The sequence below is a fragment of the Paraphaeosphaeria sporulosa genome (genome assembly GCF_001642045.1).
Source record: "Paraphaeosphaeria sporulosa strain AP3s5-JAC2a unplaced genomic scaffold CC84scaffold_2, whole genome shotgun sequence".
Lineage (NCBI taxonomy): Eukaryota > Fungi > Ascomycota > Dothideomycetes > Pleosporales > Didymosphaeriaceae > Paraphaeosphaeria > Paraphaeosphaeria sporulosa.
The window spans coordinates 2,457,789-2,481,959 of NW_017253361.1; the positions used below are offsets into that span (position 1 = coordinate 2,457,789).

General features: G+C 55.2%; 9 protein-coding genes across 9 annotated transcripts; 4 read left to right on the forward strand and 5 right to left on the reverse strand.

The window, feature by feature from the left end:
* Positions 1-30: 30 nt before the first annotated feature.
* CC84DRAFT_1161118 (autophagy protein 16) lies at positions 31-1,048 on the reverse strand. Its single transcript, XM_018177656.1, has 2 exons — positions 808-1,048; positions 31-751 (listed from the first exon to the last, which is right to left on the reverse strand). Exons 1-2 carry the CDS (start codon positions 926-928, stop codon positions 186-188), a joined length of 687 nt encoding a protein of 228 aa, XP_018040480.1. The 5' UTR covers positions 929-1,048; the 3' UTR covers positions 31-185.
* Positions 1,049-1,161: 113 nt separating this feature from the next.
* Positions 1,162-2,209, forward strand: CC84DRAFT_1193677 (uncharacterized protein; the record flags this gene model as incomplete). The annotated part of the gene is made up of 2 exons (XM_018181320.1): positions 1,162-2,058; positions 2,131-2,209. Exons 1-2 carry the CDS (start codon positions 1,247-1,249, stop codon positions 2,207-2,209), a joined length of 891 nt encoding a protein of 296 aa, XP_018040481.1. The 5' UTR covers positions 1,162-1,246.
* A 476-nt stretch (positions 2,210-2,685) lies between these two features.
* Positions 2,686-3,866, reverse strand: CC84DRAFT_1138358 (putative 2OG-Fe(II) oxygenase family oxidoreductase; the record flags this gene model as incomplete). Its single annotated transcript, XM_018176191.1, has 2 exons — positions 3,290-3,866; positions 2,686-3,237 (listed from the first exon to the last, which is right to left on the reverse strand). The coding sequence occupies exons 1-2, from the start codon at positions 3,854-3,856 to the stop codon at positions 2,686-2,688; spliced, it is 1,119 nt and encodes a 372-aa protein (XP_018040482.1). The 5' UTR covers positions 3,857-3,866.
* Positions 3,867-4,340: 474 nt separating this feature from the next.
* Positions 4,341-5,476, reverse strand: CC84DRAFT_1202655 (uncharacterized protein; the record flags this gene model as incomplete). Its single annotated transcript, XM_018181786.1, has 2 exons — positions 4,491-5,476; positions 4,341-4,460 (listed from the first exon to the last, which is right to left on the reverse strand). The coding sequence occupies exons 1-2, from the start codon at positions 5,310-5,312 to the stop codon at positions 4,341-4,343; spliced, it is 942 nt and encodes a 313-aa protein (XP_018040483.1). The 5' UTR covers positions 5,313-5,476.
* Positions 5,477-5,749: 273 nt separating this feature from the next.
* On the forward strand, positions 5,750-7,088 carry CC84DRAFT_1138362 (putative amidohydrolase; the record flags this gene model as incomplete). The annotated part of the gene is made up of 2 exons (XM_018176192.1): positions 5,750-6,044; positions 6,094-7,088. 2 exons carry the CDS (start codon positions 5,750-5,752, stop codon positions 7,086-7,088), a joined length of 1,290 nt encoding a protein of 429 aa, XP_018040484.1.
* A 944-nt stretch (positions 7,089-8,032) lies between these two features.
* On the reverse strand, positions 8,033-13,740 carry CC84DRAFT_1193681 (uncharacterized protein). Its single transcript, XM_018181321.1, has 6 exons — positions 12,478-13,740; positions 12,222-12,381; positions 11,299-12,079; positions 10,593-10,852; positions 9,839-10,535; positions 8,033-9,760 (listed from the first exon to the last, which is right to left on the reverse strand). The coding sequence occupies exons 1-6, from the start codon at positions 13,480-13,482 to the stop codon at positions 8,239-8,241; spliced, it is 4,425 nt and encodes a 1,474-aa protein (XP_018040485.1). The 5' UTR covers positions 13,483-13,740; the 3' UTR covers positions 8,033-8,238.
* Positions 13,741-14,572: 832 nt separating this feature from the next.
* CC84DRAFT_1184251 (uncharacterized protein) lies at positions 14,573-18,457 on the reverse strand (the record flags this gene model as incomplete). Its single annotated transcript, XM_018180735.1, has 3 exons — positions 14,573-15,733; positions 15,796-16,581; positions 18,392-18,457. 3 exons carry the CDS (start codon positions 18,455-18,457, stop codon positions 14,573-14,575), a joined length of 2,013 nt encoding a protein of 670 aa, XP_018040486.1.
* A 745-nt stretch (positions 18,458-19,202) lies between these two features.
* CC84DRAFT_1213485 (uncharacterized protein) lies at positions 19,203-21,179 on the forward strand (the record flags this gene model as incomplete). The annotated part of the gene is made up of 3 exons (XM_018182537.1): positions 19,203-19,214; positions 19,333-20,886; positions 20,937-21,179. The coding sequence occupies 3 exons, from the start codon at positions 19,203-19,205 to the stop codon at positions 21,177-21,179; spliced, it is 1,809 nt and encodes a 602-aa protein (XP_018040487.1).
* Positions 21,180-22,880: 1,701 nt separating this feature from the next.
* CC84DRAFT_465977 (uncharacterized protein) lies at positions 22,881-23,857 on the forward strand. The gene is made up of 2 exons (XM_018186388.1): positions 22,881-23,489; positions 23,538-23,857. The coding sequence occupies exons 1-2, from the start codon at positions 22,972-22,974 to the stop codon at positions 23,659-23,661; spliced, it is 642 nt and encodes a 213-aa protein (XP_018040488.1). The 5' UTR covers positions 22,881-22,971; the 3' UTR covers positions 23,662-23,857.
* The last annotated feature ends 314 nt before the right edge of the window (positions 23,858-24,171 follow it).

Genomic DNA, 24,171 nt, shown 5'->3' on the forward strand with positions numbered 1-24,171 from the left:
GTGAAAGAGCAAAGCAGGAGCAGTTAGAAGACAGGAGATATATATTTCGAGTTGGTTCTGGTAGGTATACAACGCCGAGCCATAGCTTTGCCCAAAGACATCAGTCGTGGTGGTATATCAGACAGGTTACACGTTGAAAAAGGATCCGGGAATTCCCTCGACGAGGCCGAGCTTTGTCACTCGTTCTACCGCTTCTTCTGAGCCTTCTCCACTGCCTCGTTCATCTTCCGGGCGTCCTCGCCCTTCTCCTGCATCCACCTGCTTGTCAACATTTGCACATCCGCCTCGGCCTTCTTCAAGTCCTTGTCCTTCGCATTCACCTCCATCTGCATCACCATCATCTCGTCCTGCGCCTGCTCTGCCAGCTGTCTCTGACCCTTCAGCTCCTCGGTCGTGTCTTTGACCCTCCTTTCGAGTATCTTGGTCTTCTTCTCCAACTCCTCAATGCGGCGGGCCTGTGTGGTTGTTGTAGTTCTTAACATGTTCCTTTCCTCTTCTACGGCTTTCAGCTCGATTTGCTGTTCCGAACGGATCTTGTTCGAGGACGCAAGGTCGGCGCGAAGCTGGGTGATGTGGGCCGGGTCTGCAGGCGATGCAACTGAAGGTCCGGGGGACGACTTGCCATACCGCCAGTTGGATCGGGCCTTGGTATCGGGCGTGGTAGCTGCAGGAGTTGTAGTTGCGGGAGCATCACGCTCTGCGAGGCGACGCTCGTTCTCTTTCGCGGCTGCTTTGTCGGCGTAGTCGGTAACTGCGATCAATCAGTATGCGGGCGTCAGGTATCAGAAGTGGAGAGATTATACTTACTAATGTTGATGTACTTTTCATGTTTCTTTTCGCGCCTGTCGCGTAACTCGAGGCTTCTCAGGTACTGCTCCAGCGGGTCGCGCGGCGGGGCTTTGGAAGAGCCCGAAGCCGGTGTTGTCATGGCGGCAAGCGGATGAGGTTGGTGTTGAGGATGAATCTGTGCGACGCAGTGTGTTGTCTTCTCATGATGCGGTTTGTGTCCAGCAAGGCTGCAGCTGCCCTCGGCGAGCCATAACGCTCACGCGTGTGAATGCGCCATGGCGGGGGCGTCTCGGAGGTCTTGACGCACGGGGCGCCTTCCCGAAAGCTTCGACATTCGCTCGTCCAGTGGAGCTTGCCTTCTTTCCAATCTTCCATTTCACCCTTGGCAACATCTGATTTTGTGTCTACTTTTCTTTCATCCTGTCGCTCTTTTTGCTGTCGTCGCACATCCGGAACAATGTCGCGCTATCACCTGAGCAGCACCTCCCGCGCCCTTTACCGCGTCTTCGTTGCACCAAATCTCGCTCCTCGTCTTCAGATCCCGCTTCGATGCGCGCCCACATTCTCCCTCAACATACCATTACTTCCCATCACCGCTGTGCGCACAAAAACCAATAAGCCAGCAGTACGACAAGCGCTGTCCGACCTTTACACCTTTGACAATGCTATCCAAGCCGACACAATTAATCTTATCGACAAGCATGGCACCTTCTTAAAAAACGTAAACTTCCAGGATGCAATGCGCAAGTTCAACCGCGTAACTCATCACCTCCTCCTCATCTCCGAAGGCCAGGTCAACGAGTATGGCGAGCCGGATCCGGAGCACCCCCCAACATGCAAGATCATCAGCAAGATCGACCTTCGAATGCAATACAACAGAAGAATAGAGGTCGCAAGGAAACTTGAAAAGGGCCCCAGTACAAAGAACCTAGAGCTCAACTGGGCTATTGCTGGCGGGGATCTGAAGCACAGGCTGAACAAGCTAGAGGGCTTTTTGATAGAGGGAAAGAAGGTCGAGGTCTTGTTCAAGCCCAAGAAGAGGGGGAAGAAGGCAACCGAAGCGGAGGCCAAGGGCGTGTTGAAAGCTGTCACTGATCTTGTGGATACTTGCAAAGGCGCTGGAGAGGTCAAGCGAGAGGGAGATGTAGGCGGTTTTTTTACCATTGTGTTCCAGGGGACAGATCTTCGGAAGACCAATACGGGGAAGAAGGCTCTGCCGGACAATCAGGCCAATTCGGAAGAGGACACAAACGCAGAGAAAGAGACCAAGTCAGAAGAGGAGACCAATCCGGCAAAGGAGACCAAACCTGACGAGGATATCATACCGCGGAGCAAGACAAGGTTCAACAAGAACCAGCGTACTGCACAGATGGACCACGCCAAGGGTGGCACAGATGCGTTTGGCGCACACGGATTCTAGAAAAGGAGGCTCTCGATGAGCCATGTCACATATACCCAGGTTTCGCGGGACCAGAGTCGGAAGAGACGGGGCATTTGAAGAGTTGCGCGCTCTCCCTGTCTTGCTTTGCGCATGTAAGAATGATGTGTACTATGTAATAACATTGTATAGATCTCAAGCTGTTTTGTCGAGTACAACAAGAGAGAGTCAACAAGAATGCACGTGGAGAACCGACCGCCAACCCTATCGGTGATTAGCAATAGTGGCATGCATGAGGTATGTGAGCACACCCGCGAAGTGTATGAGTGCAGATAGGAATTGGAGGCGCAGCTGTCGTGTGTAACCCTTCCATGCTGTGAATAGCTGGTACACTACAGCTGATTCGGTTAGGCCACCCATCAAGTGTTACGTCGCGACTGCTCCTTCATTCATCTAGTCACACCACGCTGTGCAACTTGTCATGAACGTGATACTATGTGTAAAATTTGTTTCAGGTACTATGCATGGACGGAAACGGAAGCAAGCTGCGCCTTTGCGCCAACAGGGCTGGGCTCAGATGCAGGCTCGATTTCCTGCTGCAGAGGGTCGTCCTCGCCATCCTCAGTCATGCCACCCAAGATCATCGTCTTCGGGGCCTGAAGCTGGTACATCCAAGGGTCAGTGAAAGCCTTGAACTTCTGGTCGTGCCACTGCCCAGCAGTCACGTAACGACCCTCGCTGTCCATGAACATAGTGTCGTCCTCTGCGCGGAGGAAGTAAGCGATCGAGTAGCGGTGCTCCTTGGGGTCGAAAGGCACAACACGGTGGATGCACGACTGCATCTTCATTCCGCTCGCAAAGCGCAACGAGTCGCCAACGTGAACGAAAGCGCAGCCCTTCTTAGGCTCAACGAAACCCATCTCGCGCGCTCCACATGTCCCTGGAGGCCGGATTTGGAGACCCCACTGCTCGCTGAAGAGCAGTGTCAAAGAGCTGATGTCGGTATGCTTTTGGTGACCGACCTCCTTCGGGCCTGTGATCTCTGAGGGCAGGTAGTGCATCATCGACAACTGGCCATAGTCAGTGAGATTCGACAAGCATTTGACTCTGGAGGTCACTTACCGTGGTGGTCGATGGCTTGTCGTTCCGGTGGTGGTTCTCGTAGCGCGAAGCTCCGACCAAGCCCATACCAGTCGAGAGGGCCGAGAGGATGACCTTGGTGATGGTGTTGCAGCTGCCGATGGAGTTCTCGAGTATGCCAAGGTCGCCGCTGTTCTTGATCGGAGACGGTACCTTGGGGCTACCCCTCTGAATCTCGTCACGGGAAACCTTCAGCATTTCGTATCCGTCCTTGGTTCCGGCTCCGAAGGCACCAGTGCGACTGCCTTGTGGCTCGTATCCGAGATGGGACGAGATCAATCCGAACTCATTCTTCTGCTCGATTGGGGACTCGAAGAAGCGGTGCATGAGCTTGAGTGTTTCTTGCTGGTCACCAAGCATGCGACGACCATCAATGTTGTTCAGGTCAAGGTAGAAGTACCCGTCTTCGAGACAGGCCTTGAGCACGTTGTCAACCTCGGCAGGGTCTTGCGAAAGCAGTAGGCCGTAGTCAACAGTTCGCATCGACCAGACCGGGACCCGCTTTCCCTGCCATTCGACGGTCTTTGGGGCGTCAATTTGGGGGGCCATGATGTTTAGGAAGAGTTGATGATGGCTGGATATCGATAAGGGGAGTTCACTTCTTCTCTTACCAGACCTCGACGCACGACCTGCAACTCTCCTCGAGACACCGTTTATATACCTCGACTTCACGTGGCTCAATGCCGGCGAGCGCGTCAATCGCCGCCTGTACGAATCAACGGTTGCCACAAGATAGATGGTGGTCTTGTTTCGCTTCCCCGCGCCCCACGGTGCACCACATTCTCCCAGAGTGGTAGCTCCACATCGCTACTAAACCCAGGAAAGGCCACAGATGCGTTTTGTTGCACCACAAAGACGGTCCATGTGAGTTGGCTGAATTGACTGGAGCGGCAGATACTACCCTGAGCTGTGCCAAGCCGGTAAATCGCTCTATATGAGTAGTAGAGGGGCAGCTAACGCGTTCGAGGAACGAATTTGTAGGAAGTCACATGCGTACAGCTGAAGCTCCCCGCACTCTGTGTTACTGTCTAACCTATCTTGGATGGTACATAGCAATAATATCGGTAGGATGGTCACTACCCCTCAACTTATCAATATCTGGTTGTCGCAGAGATACCAACAAGAAAGTAGAACTTGCGCTTCCAAGAACTAGCTAAGCATCGTAGAGAACTAAACACCTTACTTCAATACTTTGCCGAGGCTCCTTGTCGCGATGAGCTGCATCCTCGAAGGCGGAATGAAGCGATCTTCGTGCTACCGATGTATTGGAATCAAAGCACTTGATCAAGAGCACTTCATCGGGCGTCAATTGGTTCTTGTAGTACCAGCGATGAGCTGGATTGTGTCGTACGACCCACTGCTCTCCTTGAAAACCGTCCTCGGTCATATCTGCTGCGACAAGATCATCATCTGGGACTGAAGTCGAATCCGCCGTCGCAATGGGGTCTTTCAAGATTGTTGCGATGGGCCTCCATACGTTGATGATCTGGTACCTCCTTTTCACCAATTCGTCTGCTTTCTCTGGAAACTCCCATCGTAGCCTCAATTCTGCTCCATCGTACGATTGATCCACGTGCGTTCGGGTCACAGGGCCCCGATTGGCAAGGTTACTGAACCCTAGATGGTGCCACTGCGTCGGTCCGCGACGAACTTTGTGGTTGAAGATATAAACCCGAGAAGCTCCGGTAACTTCCTTGAGCAGTTGCCGACATTCGTCATAGTACAGCGTCTGTATGGCATGCTCATCGACGAAGTCTTTCTCGAGGCTCTTGTGGCGGCAGTATTGAAACCCGTGGCCGTCAAGGGTGTACTTATCCTCATCGCCAGATATGTCCGTGACAACGAAATCGTGAGGAAGATGAGGGCGCCTGTTCGATATCCTGCCTCCTCCGATGACTATCGGGGTCGGCTTGGAACCATCTCCCGGGTCGTCCCAGTAATTGAACGTCGTCTGCACATGGTGTTTCTCGGGGCGACCAGCGATTGGCAGTGCTTCCTCGTACATCCTGAGTATGCTTCTGTGGTAACTGGTAAGAACGGACAGAAGCCCTTTCTGCAGATTACGAACGACGAGCTTGAATGCGGCGAGAACGTGGAACTGCCGGCATCGAATATTCCCTTGCACCTTGATCAAATGCCGGTAAATACAATCCCCTCGCTACACAGATTACACAAACGTCGCTGCTTGCATCGCCACATGAAGTAGCCCATAATTCTCGGGACCTCGTATTCCGGTGGGGAGTTTACCCGGCTAAGAAATGGCACATGGGCACCTCCCACGCGAGGAGCGTTGGCCATGCGCCGACTGCATACTGCTGCATTAGATGCATTATCGTGCATGGTCTAGGTCACATCATTGCGCCAGCATTGTACCTCTCCGTTCTGCTCGTTCCAATAATGGATGTGAAAGAGTTGGAAACAGATGACTACATTCTCATATCCATGGCCAACAAGCCTCCACGTAACGGCGTGCAAGCAACCTCTCCGAAGTATTTGTCTGAGATAGATAATTACGTTGAAAGTTTGCAAGACACACTTTGGCCGCTGAATAAATTCATACATGATCATCCTGAGCTCGCGTTCAATGAACACAAAGCACACGATGCTCTCACTAATTTCATGCGACTACAAAAAGGATGGGTAGTTACTCCCCATGCCTTTGGAATAGAAACGGCATGGGCAGCAATCTTCAATACTGGCAGGGATGGTCCGGCCATCTCATTCAATGTCGAGATGGGTATGTGGGACCCGCTCACTCGCCACCTGCACGTTGTTGACGCAATCAGATGCTCTCCCAGGTATCGGCCATGCGTGCGGCCATAACCTCATTGCAACTGCTTCTGTGGCAGCCGCACTCGCAACAGCACACATCCTATCCACGCAGAACCTCCCCGGCTCAATCCACCTCATCGGCACGCCCGGCGAAGAGAATCCCTCGCCCAAAGGCGGGAAAGTTCTCCTCCTCGAAGCAGGGGCCTACGACCACCTAGACATCACCCTGATCTCCCACCCTTGTCTTCCCAATAACAGCGCCCTCGTCCGCACCACCGCCTTCGCGCGCCTCGAAGTCTCCTACTTCGGAAAAGCATCCCATGCCGCAAATAGCCCCTGGCTCGGTATCAATGCCCTCGATGCCCTTATCATCGCGTACAACGCCGTGGGCTTGCTCCGCCAGCAACTACGCCCTGACGACATCGTGGGAATGCATATTACCAACGGCGGCGCAGCGCCAAACATCATCCACGCATACGCCGCCGGTGCCCTCGTTCTCCGCGCCCCGTCCTCAGCCCGCCTCCTCGTCCTCCAGCAGAAAATAGAAGCCTGTCTACGCGCCGGCGCAGAAGCTACCGGCGCCCGCGTGGAGGTCAAAGTAACGCCCGGCTACGCAGACCACATCCCCAACCGCGTCCTTGCTGCCTCGTACACGCAGTATTTCAACGCGCTACCTAATATCCCCGACCCGCCTATCCCCTCTTTAGACACATACACGTACGTGAAGGCATCTACAGACCAAGGCAACTTGAGCTACGTCCTCCCGAGCATCAATGCGAGTTTCTCCATTCCTCCGGGCCCAGAAGGCGGAGCGAATCACTCGAGAGACTTCGAGGTTGCGAGCGGGACGAGGGAGGCGTTTGGGAGAGCGGTGAGGGTTGGGAAAGCGTTGGCGGGGACGGCGGTGGAGGTTTGTTGTGTGGAGGGAATGTTGAGGAGGGTAAGGGATGAGTGGAAGAGGGATGTGGAAAGGGCGGGGGATGGGGTGAGTGGAGGGATGGGGTGGTAGAAACAATTAGCTGGGGTGGGAGTAGAAGCATTGCATTTGGGTGACAGGTGTACAGTGTTCAACTTGTGACGAGGCATCAGCAAATGTCTAATCTTGATGCAACAAGAGACACATCGAGCCCAAACATACGCCTCTCCCCTCCGAAAGAGTTTCTATACCGCTCGTACAGCTACTGAGCGGAATGAAAGACTACTTGACAACGCCCATTGCCGGAAAAACAAATTGCGAGGTGCGTGCGAGGTTCGAGGGTGTCTGAATATCTTCCGCACACACAAAGCATTTTCCAACTCCTGTGCCATAGTTCAACTTCACTCCGCCACACTCTCGCACCTCGCCAAATTAATTTTTCCCAGCGTTCAAAGCACTGGAAAAATTTCATACTTCTCAGAAGCAAGTACTCGGTCAAGAAAGTCGGATATCTGCGATAACTCACGCCTCCTTCGGCCATCTCAAGACTCACATCTCGCGGTTGCAGACGGCCTACCTTGCCCTTAGCCCAGGCTAGGACATCCCTCCACTCCACAACTCTAGCTCACACCCCCATCCACCCACACGCCCAACAACACACCCTCCTTTTCCCCGCGCCAGAAAACGTCCCTGGCAGCACGTGGGCCTCCCGACCCATAGCGGGAGACACAGCATTTTCTAGCTGCACCGATGCCGTGAATATCGTGTCGTACAGCAGCGCCGATCAGCGTGCGTCGGCACTGCAGTGTTTAGCCCCAGCGAGGGGGAGAATGAGTTTGTACAGCTTTTTGCGCAGAGAGGTAGCCTCGCGGGCCGACATGGCAATCTTTGGCTCCGACCGTACGACTCTATCGCTCCGACTGTATGATCATGCGCACGGCAGTCCCGGGGCTGAGTCTGAGCGGGAATTACCACTTGCACTGCAATCTTTGGCCCACACGAGGAAGCAAGTAAATGCTAATTAAAATATTGGTTCACTCACACAAAACCACAGCACAATGTAAATCCGTAGATACCTTTCGCTAGCACCCTTGAAAGCTAACGAGAACTGCTGCTTATCCTTCAAGAACAAGTAACGCCGCGCAATGCATCAGAAGCCATGCTATCATACAGTCATGCTTATTCTTCCTCTCTTCTTCAATTCTGGTTTCTCCGCCTTCACTTTCATACCTTCTCCAGTCCCTCAGCCCTCCACAAACTCAACTTGCACAGCCCACTCCTCTCCAAACTTGATCCCCTTCCCACCACCAACCCCCGCATTCCTCCACGGCCGATTAACGCCAATATCAACGACCCAGATCGCCCAGCGAGGATCCCTACCTGCTCCATTCTGTAGAGCTTTGAGCAACCCCGACCGCGGTGCGCCCAGACAGACAATGTACTTTGCCCGCACCTCGAGCGGCTCGCCCTCCAAGATAGCGACCTCGCCCGTGCTCCCGCCCACACCAGAAGGCGATTCGACGGCAAGGCACGCAGCGCGAGACTTGTTCGCCCATCCGACGATAGCGAGGACGGTGCGTCTGTCCTCGTCGCCGAGGGCGTCGAACTCGCGGTTGCGGCCGAGCAGCGCGTCGATGATGAGTTCGGGCGGCGCCTGCAGTCGCTTGAGCGCGTCTTCCGTGTCCGACCAGGCTCTTACGCTGCCGCCGAATTTTTTGAACAGGTCAACTTGCTTCCTGACGTCACGGTCCCAGTCGGCGTTGCGCTCGAAGCCCAGGAGTGCTACCATGACCCTGGGGCCTCGTGCGTTGAGTTGGCGAGCAGCAGCAATGGCTCGGGCACCACCACGGTGGTTACCGGCGAGGACGACAACGACGGGGCGCGCATTGGGATTGTCGCGGGCGAGACGACGTCCACCAGGATTGATGGCTGAGAGGGCTACCTCAGCGATGCCGCGGCCAGCGTTCTCGGCCATGATCTCTTCGGTGAGTCCGTAGTCGACCTCAGCGATCTCCTCGACAGCGAGCATACCACCGGGGGTGATGGTATGACATTTGCGATTGCTGCTAGCAAGTCGCAGACAGCTTTTTAATGACGAATCAAGCATAGGGGAGTCTGGAGGTGTAGTTATCCGGCCGGGTTTTGGGCTTCCTGTGGCATGTGATGACGAAGCGTATTGAATCGGCCGATTGATGAGCGAACGGTTACCCGCACGTGTCATCAGCGTCGGCGCGCCGACATGACTCTGAGTGTCGAAGTCCCCTTGGACACCGCTCCCTTGCCGCGTAGGTATCCGCTTGATAGAGGCTCGTGACATGGTCCTCCTGGAGTTGCGTCCGCTGCCGAAGTCGGATATCTCTTCATCTGACTCTGAACCCGAAGCGCTCTTGAGCTTGCGACCGTCCAAGACATTCTCCGTAGGGTGCAAATTCTTCCCACCATGTGTACCAGGCCTGGCCAAGCGGTTGAAACTAACTAAGCGATCCTCGTCTGCTGTCGTGTCCTCATTTCTGATTTGGTCGAACACCGTACGCTTGTCGAATTTGGATAGATTGGCGGCGAAGTCGAATTCAGGAAGGTCTTGAACGTCGGTCGCATCCTCGGTGGCCCAACCGTTAGTCGCATCCATCGCTTTCTGGCGCCGTGTTTTGCGATTTGACGCACTTGCTGCTTGCATCCCAACGCTCCCGCCAATAACTCCTGGAGTCCTGTTTTGCGGTTCGGGGTCCTGGAGCATCGGTGTGTTTCTCCAGCCGTTGTCCTTGCTACAATTTGTCAGTTCCTGAAATTGACTGCAGTATAACAGTGCATGGGAGAGGAGTTGGCATCAAGGAAACACTCACGTCTTGCGCTTAGCGTCCGGAGACGAGATGTCGTTCCCATTGCGCTTTTCCTGTGCAGCGACCTCCTTCTTGCGAGACTTGCCGCCACGTCTTGTGCGCTTGCCATTCTCCTCGTTCCTGGCTCCCGGCTGCGCAACAGGCTCATCCATTGGCTTCCCAGTGCGCGTTTTGTTGATGCTCGTCCTGCGAAGCGTAGACTTGACTGTCTTATCGTCGCTGTCCTGCTCCTCCGCATCTGCAATGTCCAATGACGAGAACGGACCCTCCAGCGTCGCCGCGCTCGGCTTCCTAACACTGCGCTTTTTCGATGCGCCAACAAACGGTGATGTGTTCTGAGGCAATGACGCAGCACTGACTGCTGACATGGGTTTCATTGGCGTGGCAGGTGCTTCCTGAGGCGGGCCTGGCGGCGGCTGCGCAGGAGTCGGTGCTGCAGAGGTTCGTTTACCCATGCTCAGGATGGCGGGGTCCACGAAGGGCGGCGGCGCTGGTCGCACGGCGGGAGGCGCTGGCGGAAGTGCTGGCGCAGGGACATGCTGGGGATACTGAGGGTACGAGTGCTGGTGTTGGACGGGTGGAGGGTTGTGCTGTTGAGCACGAGGCTGAGCAGGTGCAGCGTGATTGACTCTGATGTCGGCTATGGCGTGCCCTTCTACGTGGTAGCTGCTCAGACGGTGTCCTGAAGCAGGGAAGAAGACTATGCAGTCAGTTAGCAGCGTTCCTGGAGAGAATTGTGCGTCGGAGCCTGCCTCACCATTCTGCAGCGTCAGCGTGGATGTCTGCGCGTTGACATTTGCGACTAGGCCCTCCACCACTGTGTTCGGCGGGTTCTGCAGCGTGACCGTCACGGAGATGCCAATGAGTGCAGTCGCCATGGTTGTGGGTGTTCGGATCACAAGGCTCTGCGACACATGCTCAGAGTAGGCGGGCGTGGGACGAAAGAGGATTGCTGCAGGTCGTGAAAGCGAAGGCGCGTCCCGAAGCTCTACATTTCGCGTCGGGGTGCCGCAGGTGCTCGCCAAGCCTTACGTCACGTGGAGTTTATTCTCACTTCCTTTGAAGGGCGTGTCCAACCCAACGACCCACAACATCATCACGTCGGGTACTCTCGCCAGTACCGAACTCAGGAGCATATACACATGACTAGAAAATTACGCTCCGCCAGAACAGATATGAAGATGCTGATTATCCCTCTTGCGAATTCCCAATGCACGTAAAACGAAAAGGTCATGTAACGTGGAACTACGTCGCCAGGCCCAGAACATCCTGCCAAATAGTCACAGAACATACAAGAAACACGTGGCAGCCGTGTCATTCCTCCAATACCAAGACATAATCTCCCGGGGTATCCATATCCGCATTATACGCACGCATTAGAGGTCAGAGCCTTGAGTAACGAGCGTCGGCCGCTGCGCTAGGCAACGCAGGGTACTCAGGTTTTTGTCATCGTACCACATTACACCAATTCCCAGCAGCAGACAGAACCCCATCCAGAAGCGACTCTTCCCTGCTTCGCCTTGTATTGTTGGACCGTAAGACCTCTGCCATCCTTATTGTCGAAAGACGTAATCGCGCAAACAGTTATCTTCTGCCCAGGAGCACCGAGGTCGATTCGATTGACGTCAACCCACCAGCTCTTGCCGTCAGTGTTGAACGGTATATGCTGCGTTTTTCTACCATCGCGACCGCCGACATTCAGCGTCATTACGTACGGTTTCCCCTTTCCATTGCGTTCATGGTCCCAGTGCGGGCATGAGACAGCGAACTGGAAACGTATTACAGGATCATGTGGGTCCTGGACCTTGATGTGCTTCATAGCCGGCTGAAAAGTGCGTCGGTTGACGCCGTGGTCGCCTTCAGGATCGCCGTAGATTTGGAGTCGCTCACCCATGTCGTCCATGAGGTAGTCTTCCCAAGTATAATCTCGCCCATCGTTACGGAAGAGATAGTCCCTATTTTCCGGATAGTGGGTGTATCCAAAGTCTTCGTTACTCCTTGTGAACTCGGATGCAGTAAAGTGCCGGTTGTACTGGTTACCACAGCCCAAGCTACCTGCGCCCCAGCATGCATCGACTAGCTTCCATTGGCCATTGTCAATGCGAACGGCATTCCATGCATGACCCGCGTTAAACGGTGGCAAAGGATCGCCGTGGTTGAGAGGAGAGTGTCCGAAGCCCTTTCCGTGACCACCAACTACGACGGCTTCCAACCCAGCTTTCATGGCAAGAGCAGCGAAAAGACCTGCGTTATTCGGTTAGCATGTCTCCTCGTCTTGGCTTGCGCGTGCTGAGAGTTAAGCAGCCTGTGTTCATGAACAATGGGCATATGCAGTTCGACTGTGCCAAAACTATCACTGTCGTCCTGCAATGTAAAGATGACTCACCTGCATACCCCGAGCATACTGCGAGGCCCGATGAGATCGTCTTCTCAGGCGTGGTTCCTGAAATCGTTCCGGAAAAGAAAGAATGACAGTCATAATCCACATTGTGGTGCAACCAGACAAAGATAGCACGCGCCTTGTCCGTCGGTGAAGGAAATGGAGCCTGCTGGAATCAATAATGTTCTTGCTCAAGTATGCGCAAAAAAATGGTGACTCCAGAAGAGGCACTACTTTGATCAACACGCCACATTTCACGTACCGTTAACTGTGTGGCCAGCCATGTCACATCGGACGAGGGCAAGCTAGTGCGAGGAAACTGAGCAGCGTGTTGATCAGGCCCTGAAAAATCTCGGCAGATCAGACACGAAGCAGGGGCAGCTCCAGGTTTCGGTTTCGACGCCAGAATAGCATCCAAATTCGGCCGCGACGCAAGGGGGACAGGGGGAGGCGTAGTTCCGTTGGACTGACGGGGCGTCGGCCTGCTTGAAGGTAGCGAAGGCGGTTTCGCGGTATTGTTGAAGCCCAGCTCCAACGCAGGACGTAGATTAGGAGGAGGAAGCCTCCGTGCTTTCTCTGGTTGATCGTTCTCGGAATTGTGAGCTTTTGAAGCCGGCCGAGCTGGTAAGCTAGGCCGCGATGGGAGTTGAGGTGGTAGGGCTTTTGGACTTGTCACGTCTGTGTTTGATCGCATAGCCCGCTTGATGGAGCTGTTCGCCTTGGGGTCCTCGACCTTCCTCGCAGGCAGCGGGGGAAGAGTCGTTGGGTCGTAGGCCGGTGCTCGAACAGTGTACATGCGCGCGCCATTGCTGGTGCCGTTGCTGGTTGTGGTCTTGGTCGAGTCCAGAGAGAGGTGAGATATGCTGGAAGAAGTCGTGAGAACCGAATCTCTGGAACCGCTCCGCCTGAGACTACCAGCTTGCGAGGGCTGGCGCGGCGGTAGACTGGGCGGCTGCTTGGGCGTGTTGTTGCGTGGAGGCGGGCGCGGAGGGAGCGCCGGTGATTTCTTGGGCGCCTCTGGTTGTACAGGCGCAGGCTGGTTGCCAAATTGCCTGGCCGACGTAGGCGCGTCATACACAGGCGGATTGTTCACGGTCTGGTGCCTCTGCGCGGCGGGTGGTCTTTGCGACGGAGGAGGTGGTGGCGGCGGCTTCTTCTTCGCCGTCGCGGCTTGCTCGTACGTGTAGGTCGGTCGGCTGGAGGGCGACGGGGCATGCACCTGCTCGATGTTGAGCGCGGCAATGCGGTCCTTGATTGAGGCAGCCATAGCGAGCGACTGGCTACCCTAGCGCGTCGAGGATATCTAGGTTGTTGGGTGAGGGCGGGCGGCGTGAAGAGTGAGAATGCGAAAGGGACCCCACGCGATTCCGGAGGCACAGCCCGACATGTTCGTTAACGTCGTCACAGCACAGGGCAGCAGGGCAGCCTGGTGGGACAACTCGCATGTACAACGGCAGGATCCCAGGCCCTGTGCGATCCTCGCTGGAACACAGCCACGCCGCCGAATTAAGGTTTAACGACGGTTCGGAGCGGGGCATTGTGGCTGGCCCGATGGCGTCCGGAAATAGATTTGGGGCCAGTGGGACGCAGAACAGTGCGATGAAGACATGCACGCAATCTCTCGCGATGCGTCGCGCAATGATTTCGGTTGGGCGCACCTACTCCAAGGGCCTGCGACATCACTCGTCTGACATATGCTGCCGTCGACCGACACGTTCGCCTGTCCCTGTCGTCAGCCAGCCTCACCCAAGACCAGCCCAGAAGCTCGCCCAGCCCAACTAGCCCCGACACCTATCCAGTAGTATAGTCATTCATTGTCGTAAACTAAAGATTGCTACTGTGCCAAAAATTGTAAACGAAACGCACTAGAGAACGCAACAGAGCCAACATATGAAATAGACCGTGACCGACCCGCCCGTATCCCCATATACCCCGTCCTCCAGTCTAACTTGCACTCCAGTACAAATCCACCGCCCACCTGTGACCCCTAAAGCAAAGACAGACAATTTGAAACCAGCACCTCGTTCCCCTCGTCAGCCCTTCGCACGCCGTTGCAGAGAGTGACGAGCACCAAGCATTTTTGGGATAAAAAGGAGCGGAACGGAGATGGCCTCCCTGCAGCGCTATCCAAAGTGGTGTGCGCTCAGCAACTTCAAAACAACGACTGAGAGAGTGCGCAGACACGAACTCGAGCTTGATAACATAGGAAATTCATCCAGACGTCGTAAAGGTCATCTCCAAAAACGGCTGCGCTGAGTAAAGCAGTTGAGAGTTCGCCGGTGAAAAGCAACAAGAAAGATAACGCAATGACGAGTGTGCAGTAGTGCACCGCCTGGGGTCGATAGGTTAGCAACATGTTACCGTTTCCTCTTCTTGCTCTTATCGTTTGTGCTGCTGTCGATGAGGAAATTGTTCGTAGCAATCGGCGCATGCACGTGGTCGTGCAGCGAAGGGGGATCCATAGGCTTCTTGACAGGAACCCCCATGTGACGTCCGTATCGCCCTTTGCGGCCATTGCCTTCGTCCTCGCTGACGCAACCTTCGATCCCGATGCCTGCATCCTTGCAACGTCCGCAGGGCCGCTGGCGATCGCAACCTTTCTTGCTCTTGCGGCATCGCTGGCAGCGAGGCTTCGACGAGAGATCCTCTTCGTCAATTCCAATCGGGTGCTGTCCGTTGGTAGAGGCGCTCGATGTCTTGCGCGACTGAGACGGAAGGGAAGTTGGGGACATGGGCGCCTTTGCGACCTTGCCCTTCGACTTGGAGAGAGCGCGAGGCTTGGCTGAGAGATCAGTCTTGCTCGAGACAGACCCACGAGACTTGGCCACGTGAGGCTGGAGATGGTCGTGATGTCCATCAGGCATGATCTCATCACTTTCGCCCTTGAAGGAATCATCCCGATTGTCGTCGTAGTCCTCGCCGCTGCTGTCGGCGCTTTCGTATCCACGGATGAGAGGCTCTCCAATCAGACCATTGGTGCGTCCGACATTGAAAGGAAGCGGTGGAAGCTCCGGCTCCTCGTCGCTACCATCATCGCTCTCTTCGCTAGAGGATGCGATCTCTGCTTTACCGCTCAATGCGTCATCAAGCGTCGAAGTAGAAGTTCGACCGTGCGTAGAGAAATTGGAAGCATCGCCCAAGCGCATCAGCTGACGAGCGACGTCTTCATCTGAGATGACGCTTGCGCTACCAAGGGTCGGGTCAGGAGTAGGCAAGATGCCTCCTGGTGCACCAGATTGCCGATACGGCCCTCCTTGTGTTGTGCCACGGGTGCGCGATCGGTAACCTGGCACCTGCCCGCTCGAGGCAGAGTAGGGAGTTGCCAGTCCGTGGTTGTATGTGGCATCGCCCTGGCCGTAGCTTTGTGGTGACTGCAGGGGGTACGAGAATGCAAACGTCTGCTGGTTACTCATGGCGTAGGGGGAGCCCGCGTTGTTACCACTGATACGTCTCTGGGGAGAGGCCGAGGAGAGAGACGCGGTCATCGGAACTTGAGGAGGGACGAAGAGGGGAAGCTCCTTAAAGGAGACAGTATGTCAGTTCCATTCCCAGCACGGCAGCTTGTATAAGGTTTACTCACAGAGCTGTCAAACTTGGCACGCTTGCGACGGCCACCCTCAACGATGTTATCGACGCTGATCTCAGCGCTGGCAACCTGCTCCTTCCTCGAGCGGCGCGAGGTCACCGAAGCGTCGCCGTTCTCGCTGTCGCTGTAGCCGTTGGCATCGCCATTGTCAGCGAAGCTTCCATGAGAGCTAGGGCCGCGGCTCTTCGCGGCAGCACGGGCACGCTTGCTGGCAGACATGGTAGAAGCACTGCGTCGGCCGCGGCCTGGCTGAGGCGACTCGCTTTGTCGCATGTGTCTGGCGAGACTGGGAGGGAGCATCTGGAATGCTTCATCCAGTCTCGGGCGGCGAGGAGACATAGAGTGATGCGAAACAGTTTGGAACTCTTCCATGTCTGGGTCCTCTGCAGTGACGCGCACATAGACGACCATGTTGTGAGCGAAGTTCTCGTAGCGAGCGATCAGTGTATTCCCATGGCGGTCCTCGAACACAACGCCCTTGCGCTCGTAGAGCCCATAGAAGTTCTTGACCGTCGTGATGATACTATCGGTGGTATCGTGGGGGTAGATGTTCACACGCATGGGGAGGCGTGCTTTGTGTTGCGGGGATTGGGGCAAAAGCAGCAACTCGAAGGATATCTGCTTTGGTTGTGGCGACTTGGTCGGAGACAGTGAATCATGCGCTGACCCGGTCTCCGTGCTTGGGTATATGTCCATCATGGCGGTGTCGCCGCCGTGAGAGTTCATGATGTGCTCCAGGGTCGCTGGTGTGCACTTGTGCTGTGGGCCCACTCTCAGACCCTCGAACAGCAATGTGGTAAACGAGCGACAACAGCCCGGTTTTCAGCTATGCACAGTGGCAGTGTGTTTCTGGATGTGTTTCTATGAGGGCGAAGGCTGTGCGACAAGCACGGGAGGCGATGGTAGAGCGCTGGATCGACTCGGCCGGTGTCGCAAAGGCTCGGCGCGGGAGACGATCGGAAAGGGGAGCGGCGATGGGATCTGGAGTGGCATCAGTCAGCAAACGGTGCTTTGATGAGAGTGATGAGGTGCATTGTGGTCTGGGCAGTCGGCATGGAGGGTTAAAACGGAGTGGCTGTTGCTGGTCCTCGTCACCGCCCGGGTTGCAGGGAGCCAGGCAGAGGCAGCGCCGAAGCACTCGCCTGGCAGCCCTGATGGCCTTAGGGGGACAAGGAACAGCAGATGCGGTCGCAAAGCTCTGGAGAAAGGATACTCACAGTCAGGAATATTGCGCAGGCCAGTTGGGCGGAGGAGTGGGCTTGGTTTCGTTCCGTAGACCGCCGCTTGAGTGCTGGTCGGCAGGAGATGTTAGCATGCGGGCATGCGCAGAATCGTAAACAGAGCAGCAGCAAAGGACGATGAAAGGTCCATATGCATCATCCACAAGCCGGGGGAGCTTACCGCTGAAGTTTGTGGGATGTGGGAGTGAGGAGAAGGGCAATGATGCTGCGGTTGAGTAGACTGTTCGCTTGTCACAGACCACACGGACGCCAACCTAGATTGCAGCGACCCCAGAGCGCCAACGCAGTCTCGTTGAGCGCAAAGACTACAATTCCGATCGCATGCGCTTTTGGCAGCAGTTTCACAGGAATTACGCGCAGAGTCACTGCGTGGAGCGCCTTCAAGGGCGCATGCGCGCGGCCTCTGTCAAGCCTGCTTGCGCGACCACAACCATTTGAATCAGGACGGTACGCCCACTGACACAACACATGCATGTACACAACGAAGGCCTCCTCCTACTTGCTACCGGGTCTTGACACAGGCCTGCTTCCGGGGTGCGGGTTAGGCGCCAGAGAGTGGCTACGAGTGCATGCCGCAGCGGGCAAACCACTAATAATCAAGACGGATTGGGTCATGCCATAACCGCCTCGATGCGCTCACGTTTGGCCAATAAGCACGCCGGCGCATTCACTTGCGCGAGGGCCAGCGAGTACCTCCAGCTCCAGGACACATTGATGGACAGGCGAATGCTTCACTTAGGTGCTCTGGAGCGCCGAGTCCCCCTCTCGCATTGCTAGCGGTTGGATTCGTTGGCAGCAGGGACTGCGGCGTCTGTTGAACTCCGGTGTTACGCCAGATGCGCAAACGCCGTTCTCAGGCAAGCTCTCGCACCCCGCCGCTGGGGAGCTAGTTTATGAGGTGAGCAGCGCAATCCTGACATGGCTTTTAGCTCCTGTGTGAAAGTCTGATATAGATGCGCTGGCCGGCGGTTCGCTTGACAGGATGCGACCCTGCATAATGACGACCGAGCCGCGGGCGCAATCGCATCGATCGCACTCTCTTTCAGCTCCAGCACTTGCGCATTTAGCAGAGCGTTAGCCGGGCAAAGCGGGAGGGGGAGTTGGATCGGCAAAACTCGCTCTCCCGCCGTTCGCGCGAGCTTTTGTTGTGTGGGGTTTGCGCCGGCCCATGATAACTGAGTCGGGTCTTGTCGGTGAAGACAAAGACGCCATTGGCACGAGCACACGGCGGATGGGGTACCAACTTCCGAGCAGCAGCCAGACCTTCCGGGCCAGCGTGACGCTTTTCGAGGCCATGCGACAACATCAGCAACCCGCGCTGAGCAAGTCCAGGCGAGAGGGTTTGAAACGGGAGGCGGTGCGTTTAATTGATTCGTTGGGAGGCGCCAGTCCGACGACGCAGCGGGGGCGGCCATGGGATCCGCGACGCCGGTGAGGGATGGGCAGCAGTGTCGCACAGTGCTTGCGAACGGTTCTGGACGTCTTGCGCCCTATCTGAAGCACCGGATGGAGTGTGAGGAGGTAGGTCGAGGGTGGGTGGGTGTCACGTGATAGCGCGGGCTGGAGGAAGCCACGACGCGTCCTGCGGTGGCGCCTTCCACGTGTGCACGAGACCAAACTTGAAGTCGCCATATCTCTGCGCCGCGCGGGCGCATAGGCTCCAAGTCTTCGTCTCGGTCTCTAGAACCCTCGAGTATGCTCGAGATGCAGTATCGAACTGGTGCGGCTACTGTTACGTGGTGCGCACGCAAAAGGTTGTCTTCGCAGTGTTGATGGGGGACGCGCCCAGATGACGCAGGGCCGGGAGCCAGGATGGTCCGGCGTTACCGAGGAGATGACTGCGGATGCAGCCTAGCCTCCCGCACCCCTGTCCCTGGCCTAGCGCGAATCGCGCTCCAACTGTTTAGTGTTTTGTCTGTAAACAACAATCAGTGTTTGGCCTTTAAAGCTACACATCCACGCCCACCTCGTCGTGCAAAAAGACAATCTCGTGTATCTCATTGTCGCGAAATTTGTTCCAATAGATGGACCCTTAACTTAACACTCACGGCCATTGTCTCTTCGCTGCGACCGACCGCTCCCCTTTAAGAGCTCCTGCCAAAGAGCTCCTTTCCTCCCGTCACCGCAGCCATCGGTACCGATCGCCTCGAGAACATCACCATGGACGCCAAGGTACGTTGGCAACAAACACTTCCGCCTTCACGCCGTTGCTCCTGACTCCTGTGACGCCGCCGTTTGCGCTCCTCAACAGCGCGTGGTCTAAGCGTTTGCCGTCGCTAACACCTCCTAGCCTCAACGTCCTCTAAGGAGTCTTCGCATCCGCGACGAGAACGCGCAACCACAGCTTCCTGCTGGCAAGACCATCCATCAGCGCAACAAGTCTACACCGGCGCTTTCCACCCTGGTCAACGTCGCAGCCATGAAGGCACAAGGAGCCAAGCGCACCGTATTCGCCGATGTCAGCAATGTAACACGAGCAGTAGCCAAGGACGACATCCAGGTCGGCAAATCAAAGCAGCTTGTCATCAAAGACACGGCCATTGTCTCTGCAAAGGAACTCGCCAAGCCGAACGCGTTGCTGCGACCAGCTCAACGCCCGTTGAACACGAAGACCAACGGCACTGCTGCTTCAGAACCTGCAGCTCCCCCCGTAACCAAGCCCGTAATCGAACCCACACAAACCCGCAAGGCCTTGCTGAAGAAGGCCACCACTGTGTTCCGCGAAACACACGCAGACCCAGCCCCCGAGGTTGCTACAACCAAACCTGCTGCCGAGCTTCTCCACGACAATGTTCGCGTCGAACAGGCCCCTGTCCAGCCAGTCACAAAGGAGACAACACGGAGGCAACACGACAGCGTGCCTGTTGAACACCAGAGACTTGTTGAGGCGTCAACGACCGAGACGCGACACGCTCATGCTCACGTTGAGATCCAAGAGAGGTTCGAGTATGTTGATGCTCTGGAGGAGCGAGCCCTTGTCATGGAGAAGGAGCGCAACGACGAGCTTGCCAAGTTGCACGTCCCCAACGAGGAAGAGTACTGGGATGAGGACGATGAAGAATACTTTGAAGCCGACGGCTATACCACCGCAAGGTCTATCCGGTCCCGTGGCGACAATACAACGGGAGGCGTTACCCTTGTTCTGGCTCCTCGCGTCACGACCAAATCCAAGCGCGAATTGGAAGCCGCAAGGCTGTTCGTTGAAGCCAACAAGACACAAGAAGACGTTGAAGATGAGCAATGGGATACGTCCATGGTCGCCGAATATGGTGACGAGATCTTCGAGTACATGCACTCTCTAGAGGAGCGCATGAAGCCGAATGCTCAGTATATGGACCTCCAAGCTGAGATTCAGTGGTCAATGCGCTCAGTACTCATGGACTGGCTGGTGCAAGTCCACAACCGCTTCACCCTTCTTCCAGAGACTTTGTTCCTCAGCGTCAACTACGTCGACCGCTTCCTGTCGGCCAAAGTTGTCTCTCTCGGCAAGCTCCAATTAGTTGGCGCGACCGCACTTTTCCTTGCCGCCAAGTATGAAGAGATCAACTGCCCTTCGGTACAAGAGATTGTGTACATGGTCGATGGTGCCTACACCATTGACGAAGTTCTCAAGGCGGAGCGTTTTATGCTCAGTATGCTTCAGTTTGAGCTCGGCTGGCCGGGGCCTATGAGCTTCCTCCGACGCGTCAGCAAGGCTGATGACTATGATGTTGAAACGCGCACCCTTGCCAAATACTTCCTCGAGATCACCATCATGGATGAGCGCTTCGTCGGATGCACACCGAGCTTCCTTGCCGCTGGCGCTCACTGCCTGGCCCGCTTCATGCTGAAGAAGGGTGACTGGGTAAGTGTCCAGACCTCTAACAAGCTTGTCCTTCGCTAATACACTAGTAGTCGCAAGCTCACGTCCATTATTCCGGATATACCTTACAGCAGCTTCGCTCGTTGTTGTCTGTCATGCTCGAGTGCTGCGAGGCCCCGCAGAAGCATCACGCTGCTGTCTACGACAAGTACACCGATAAGCGTTACAAACGCGCCTCTATCTTTGTTGAGACAGAACTCAACAAGGGCTTCCAGCTCCCTTTCGTGTCTAGGGATAGCCTTGTCGGCCACAGCCAGAACTGGAGGCGAAAGTGAATACAGTAGCCCCGCGGCTGTTGTGCGCTCCTTTCTGACAAGAGGTCTAGGTACGGACTTGTCATACCAAGACAGACCTACCTCATGTCATCTCATCAGGACACTCGAGAACACCACCATCGACAGTTTCCCCATTCTTGTCTATTGTTTCACGATCCACGGCGTTTTGGCGACCTTTTAGAACATCCGGTTAGGTCATCAACCCCCTCATTCCCATCGGCTGTTCATGGCGTTTATGGATTCCTGGTCTAGTCACCATCGAGGATGTTCTACCTCTGATATCATATTTGGCACAGTGTGCGGCTTCTTCCCGCCCTGAAACCAAGATTCCCTGCAAACAACATGTTTCCGTTTATCTATAATTCCTTGCATTGCAGGCGTGGTGGTTTTCTTTCGGGCTGGCATGGCGTTCTCACGATGTGACGAAGTCATGAACACACTTATCTAATCACTCTGTTGGCCCTTCATGGCGTAGGTGACTCCCCGTCATTCCACTTACTCGTCTCAGGTTGCAGGGAGACGGGCAATAGAGCGTGTACGACTATTTTGTAATTTTTGGCTTCGGCTTTTTGGGGCAAGACGCCCGTACGTAGCCAAGACAAAAATGCTCATATTGGACTGTAGCAACTGTGATTTTGATCTTAAAGCTTGTTTTGAATTTCAGTGTGAATGAACGCATTTGACGAGTGCAGGTTCTGTTCATGATCTATAACGAGATAAGGCTCTCTGTGCAAACGTTCCTCCCGAGATTTGGTATCGTAACTGACTCTAGATGCGAGTCACAGCTGTCTTGATTCCCCACCCTTCCTTCCAGCATCCGACTCAAACATCACGACACACCACAACAAACTCGACGCACGTCAACGCCAGCTCTTTTCCCGCTTCCCCGGTTGGTGCTACTAATTTGCTAGGCCCGACGGGTGGCGCGTTGTCGCCAGCACAACCAAACACCATGTCTCAGCCCAGACCATCGCGCGCGGGAATCACATCTATATCTGGAGAACCACACGTCCTATCTCATCGATCCGTGTAACCCTCCTGATACGATCACACACGCTTCCGTAACACCAACCTTATTACCGTCTTATTATTTCTGTTTTTGAGTACGTCGGCAGGGGTGGGAGAGATGTCTCGGGAGAATGCGCCGTTCAGTGAGGCGGGCCAAGACCTGTACCTGCCTTTGTATCAAGAGGGGCTCGGGGGTCAGGGAGATTTCTACGATGGTGGTGACACGCCTACTTTTTCGTCCGCGTTCAGCCAAGATGCCCTTAATGACTTGGGCCCTGGACTGCAGGATGGAAGGGTTGCATCGGCCAGCTCTCGGGCTGAGAGCGGCACGGCGACGCCGGTGGATGGGCTTTCACCCGAGATCAACTTTGGAGCATACACCTTCGAGCAAAGCCATCATGGCTACACTGTCCTCGACGACCTAAATCGAGGAATAAACCCGTATCCGCCTCAACTTCACACACCACACGCACTCTACCAAAAGCCAATCGGGCGCCCGCTGTCATACAGATTTGGGACAGATACTGGTACAAGCTGCGCTCCCAGTGCAGTCCACAACTTCAATCGCACACATCATCCTCCTCATCGACGCTCCTGGAGCCAGAATGACATCTCACGCCGACCGGATCTCGCGCCGCAGCCATATCCGTCTGGTGTCCTGCACCAGCCGCCCTTGCCTCACCACCAGAATGCGAACCCGACGTTCGTCCGCCTTTGCCAGACACGGCAATACCGGCCTCCCACATCGAGAACCGCCTCAGACAGCAAGAATGTAGCTTGCTACATGCACTCCCAGATGCACGCGGGACAAAATGGCCATACCGGCAATCCGCGGACCAGCATACCCGTGGGCATCGGGATGCCTCTCTCATCCGGGTCCGAGAATCACGCGGTACCGACGTCAGGGAATTTACAATTGACAGGCCCACCGAAGCTAGTACATATGTCGCATACCGAGCAGCGGAAGACGGGTCAGAAAATCATCGAGGTTGGGGCGATGGCTGTGCTGAATATGGCTTCTGCGAACACGAATGGGAAGGTGGAGAATATTGATCCAAGACTGCTGCTGATGGGATATAAGGGCCGTGCAGGAGAGAAGATTGGTGCGCCGAGTCCAGAGGCGGTGGAGGAGAGGGACGAGCCAAGAGAGAAGATGCTGAGGGAGTTGGTGAAGATGGAGAAGATGCTGAAGGAAGGCGAAGGGGGTGAAAAAGATGAGAGGGGTTTGAAGGGGTGCGAGGTGATTAGAGAGGTGTTGGGAAAGATGGGGGAGAAGGGCGGTGGAAGAGAGGGGGGCGAGAGGTATGGTTTGAGGTGTGTGTTTGAGGGAGTTGCTGACCTTGAGAACAGTCACGGAGATGCTCATGAAGCAAACATTAAGATTGAAGGTTCCGAGGCGGTTTCCTCTGACGAGGGTAGCCCGCTGACCGACGAGGAATTTATGCGCGAGTTTAGGGATTTCTCCTCGCCTTAGGAGGTCCGGAAACGCAAGAACATCTCAAAGGTCCAGCAGCCATCGAACAACGCTATTTACATTTCCTAATATACATGTGAAGGATTAAGTGGTATTTTCATAGTCGAACCAGGCTAACATCGATATTTCCTAGTTTAAACTGCATGGGCAACGGGGTTTCATAGACTGGTTTTGGGATTTACATAAATCAGCTTCATGAACCATAGTGGCTCACACAAACATAGGCACTTAGGCGCGTACCTCGTCCTGTGCTAACCCAGTCTACTATACGTTTGCAGATCTTCAGTGGTATAACTTAGCGTAGGTGTCCATAATAGCATCCGCCTCAAGGATTACCTTCCTTCTGTCGGTCACTGCCTTCTGTCGGTCACTGAAGGAATCCTACTTCCCTCAATTATCATTCTTCAGACCTCAGCAGCCCTGCTTACACCATCGTCTCACTTACCGTTTCCACAGCCCGACCATATACTCATACTCATTCATTGCTGTCATCCTAACCACCTCCGCCCA

What these genes read in the sequence shown, in the direction of transcription:
- CC84DRAFT_1161118 (XM_018177656.1), bottom strand. Translation starts at nt 928, where the DNA reads ATGACAACACCGGCTTCGGGCTCTTCCAAAGCCCCGCCGCGCGACCCG. An exon ending in TGAAAAGTACATCAACATTA is followed by an intron (nt 752 to 807) that starts GTAAGTATAATC and finishes GATTGATCGCAG; the next exon opens with TTACCGACTACGCCGACAAA.
- CC84DRAFT_1193681 (XM_018181321.1), bottom strand. Translation starts at nt 13,482, where the DNA reads ATGGCTGCCTCAATCAAGGACCGCATTGCCGCGCTCAACATCGAGCAG. An exon ending in GTCTGCTGCTGGGAATTGGT is followed by an intron (nt 10,853 to 11,298) that starts GTAATGTGGTAC and finishes AGGCTTGGCGAG; the next exon opens with CACCTGCGGCACCCCGACGC. An exon ending in CACGCTGACGCTGCAGAATG is followed by an intron (nt 10,536 to 10,592) that starts GTGAGGCAGGCT and finishes CTGACTGCATAG; the next exon opens with TCTTCTTCCCTGCTTCAGGA.
- CC84DRAFT_465977 (XM_018186388.1), top strand. Translation starts at nt 22,972, where the DNA reads ATGCACTCCCAGATGCACGCGGGACAAAATGGCCATACCGGCAATCCG. An exon ending in GGAAGAGAGGGGGGCGAGAG is followed by an intron (nt 23,490 to 23,537) that starts GTATGGTTTGAG and finishes CCTTGAGAACAG; the next exon opens with TCACGGAGATGCTCATGAAG.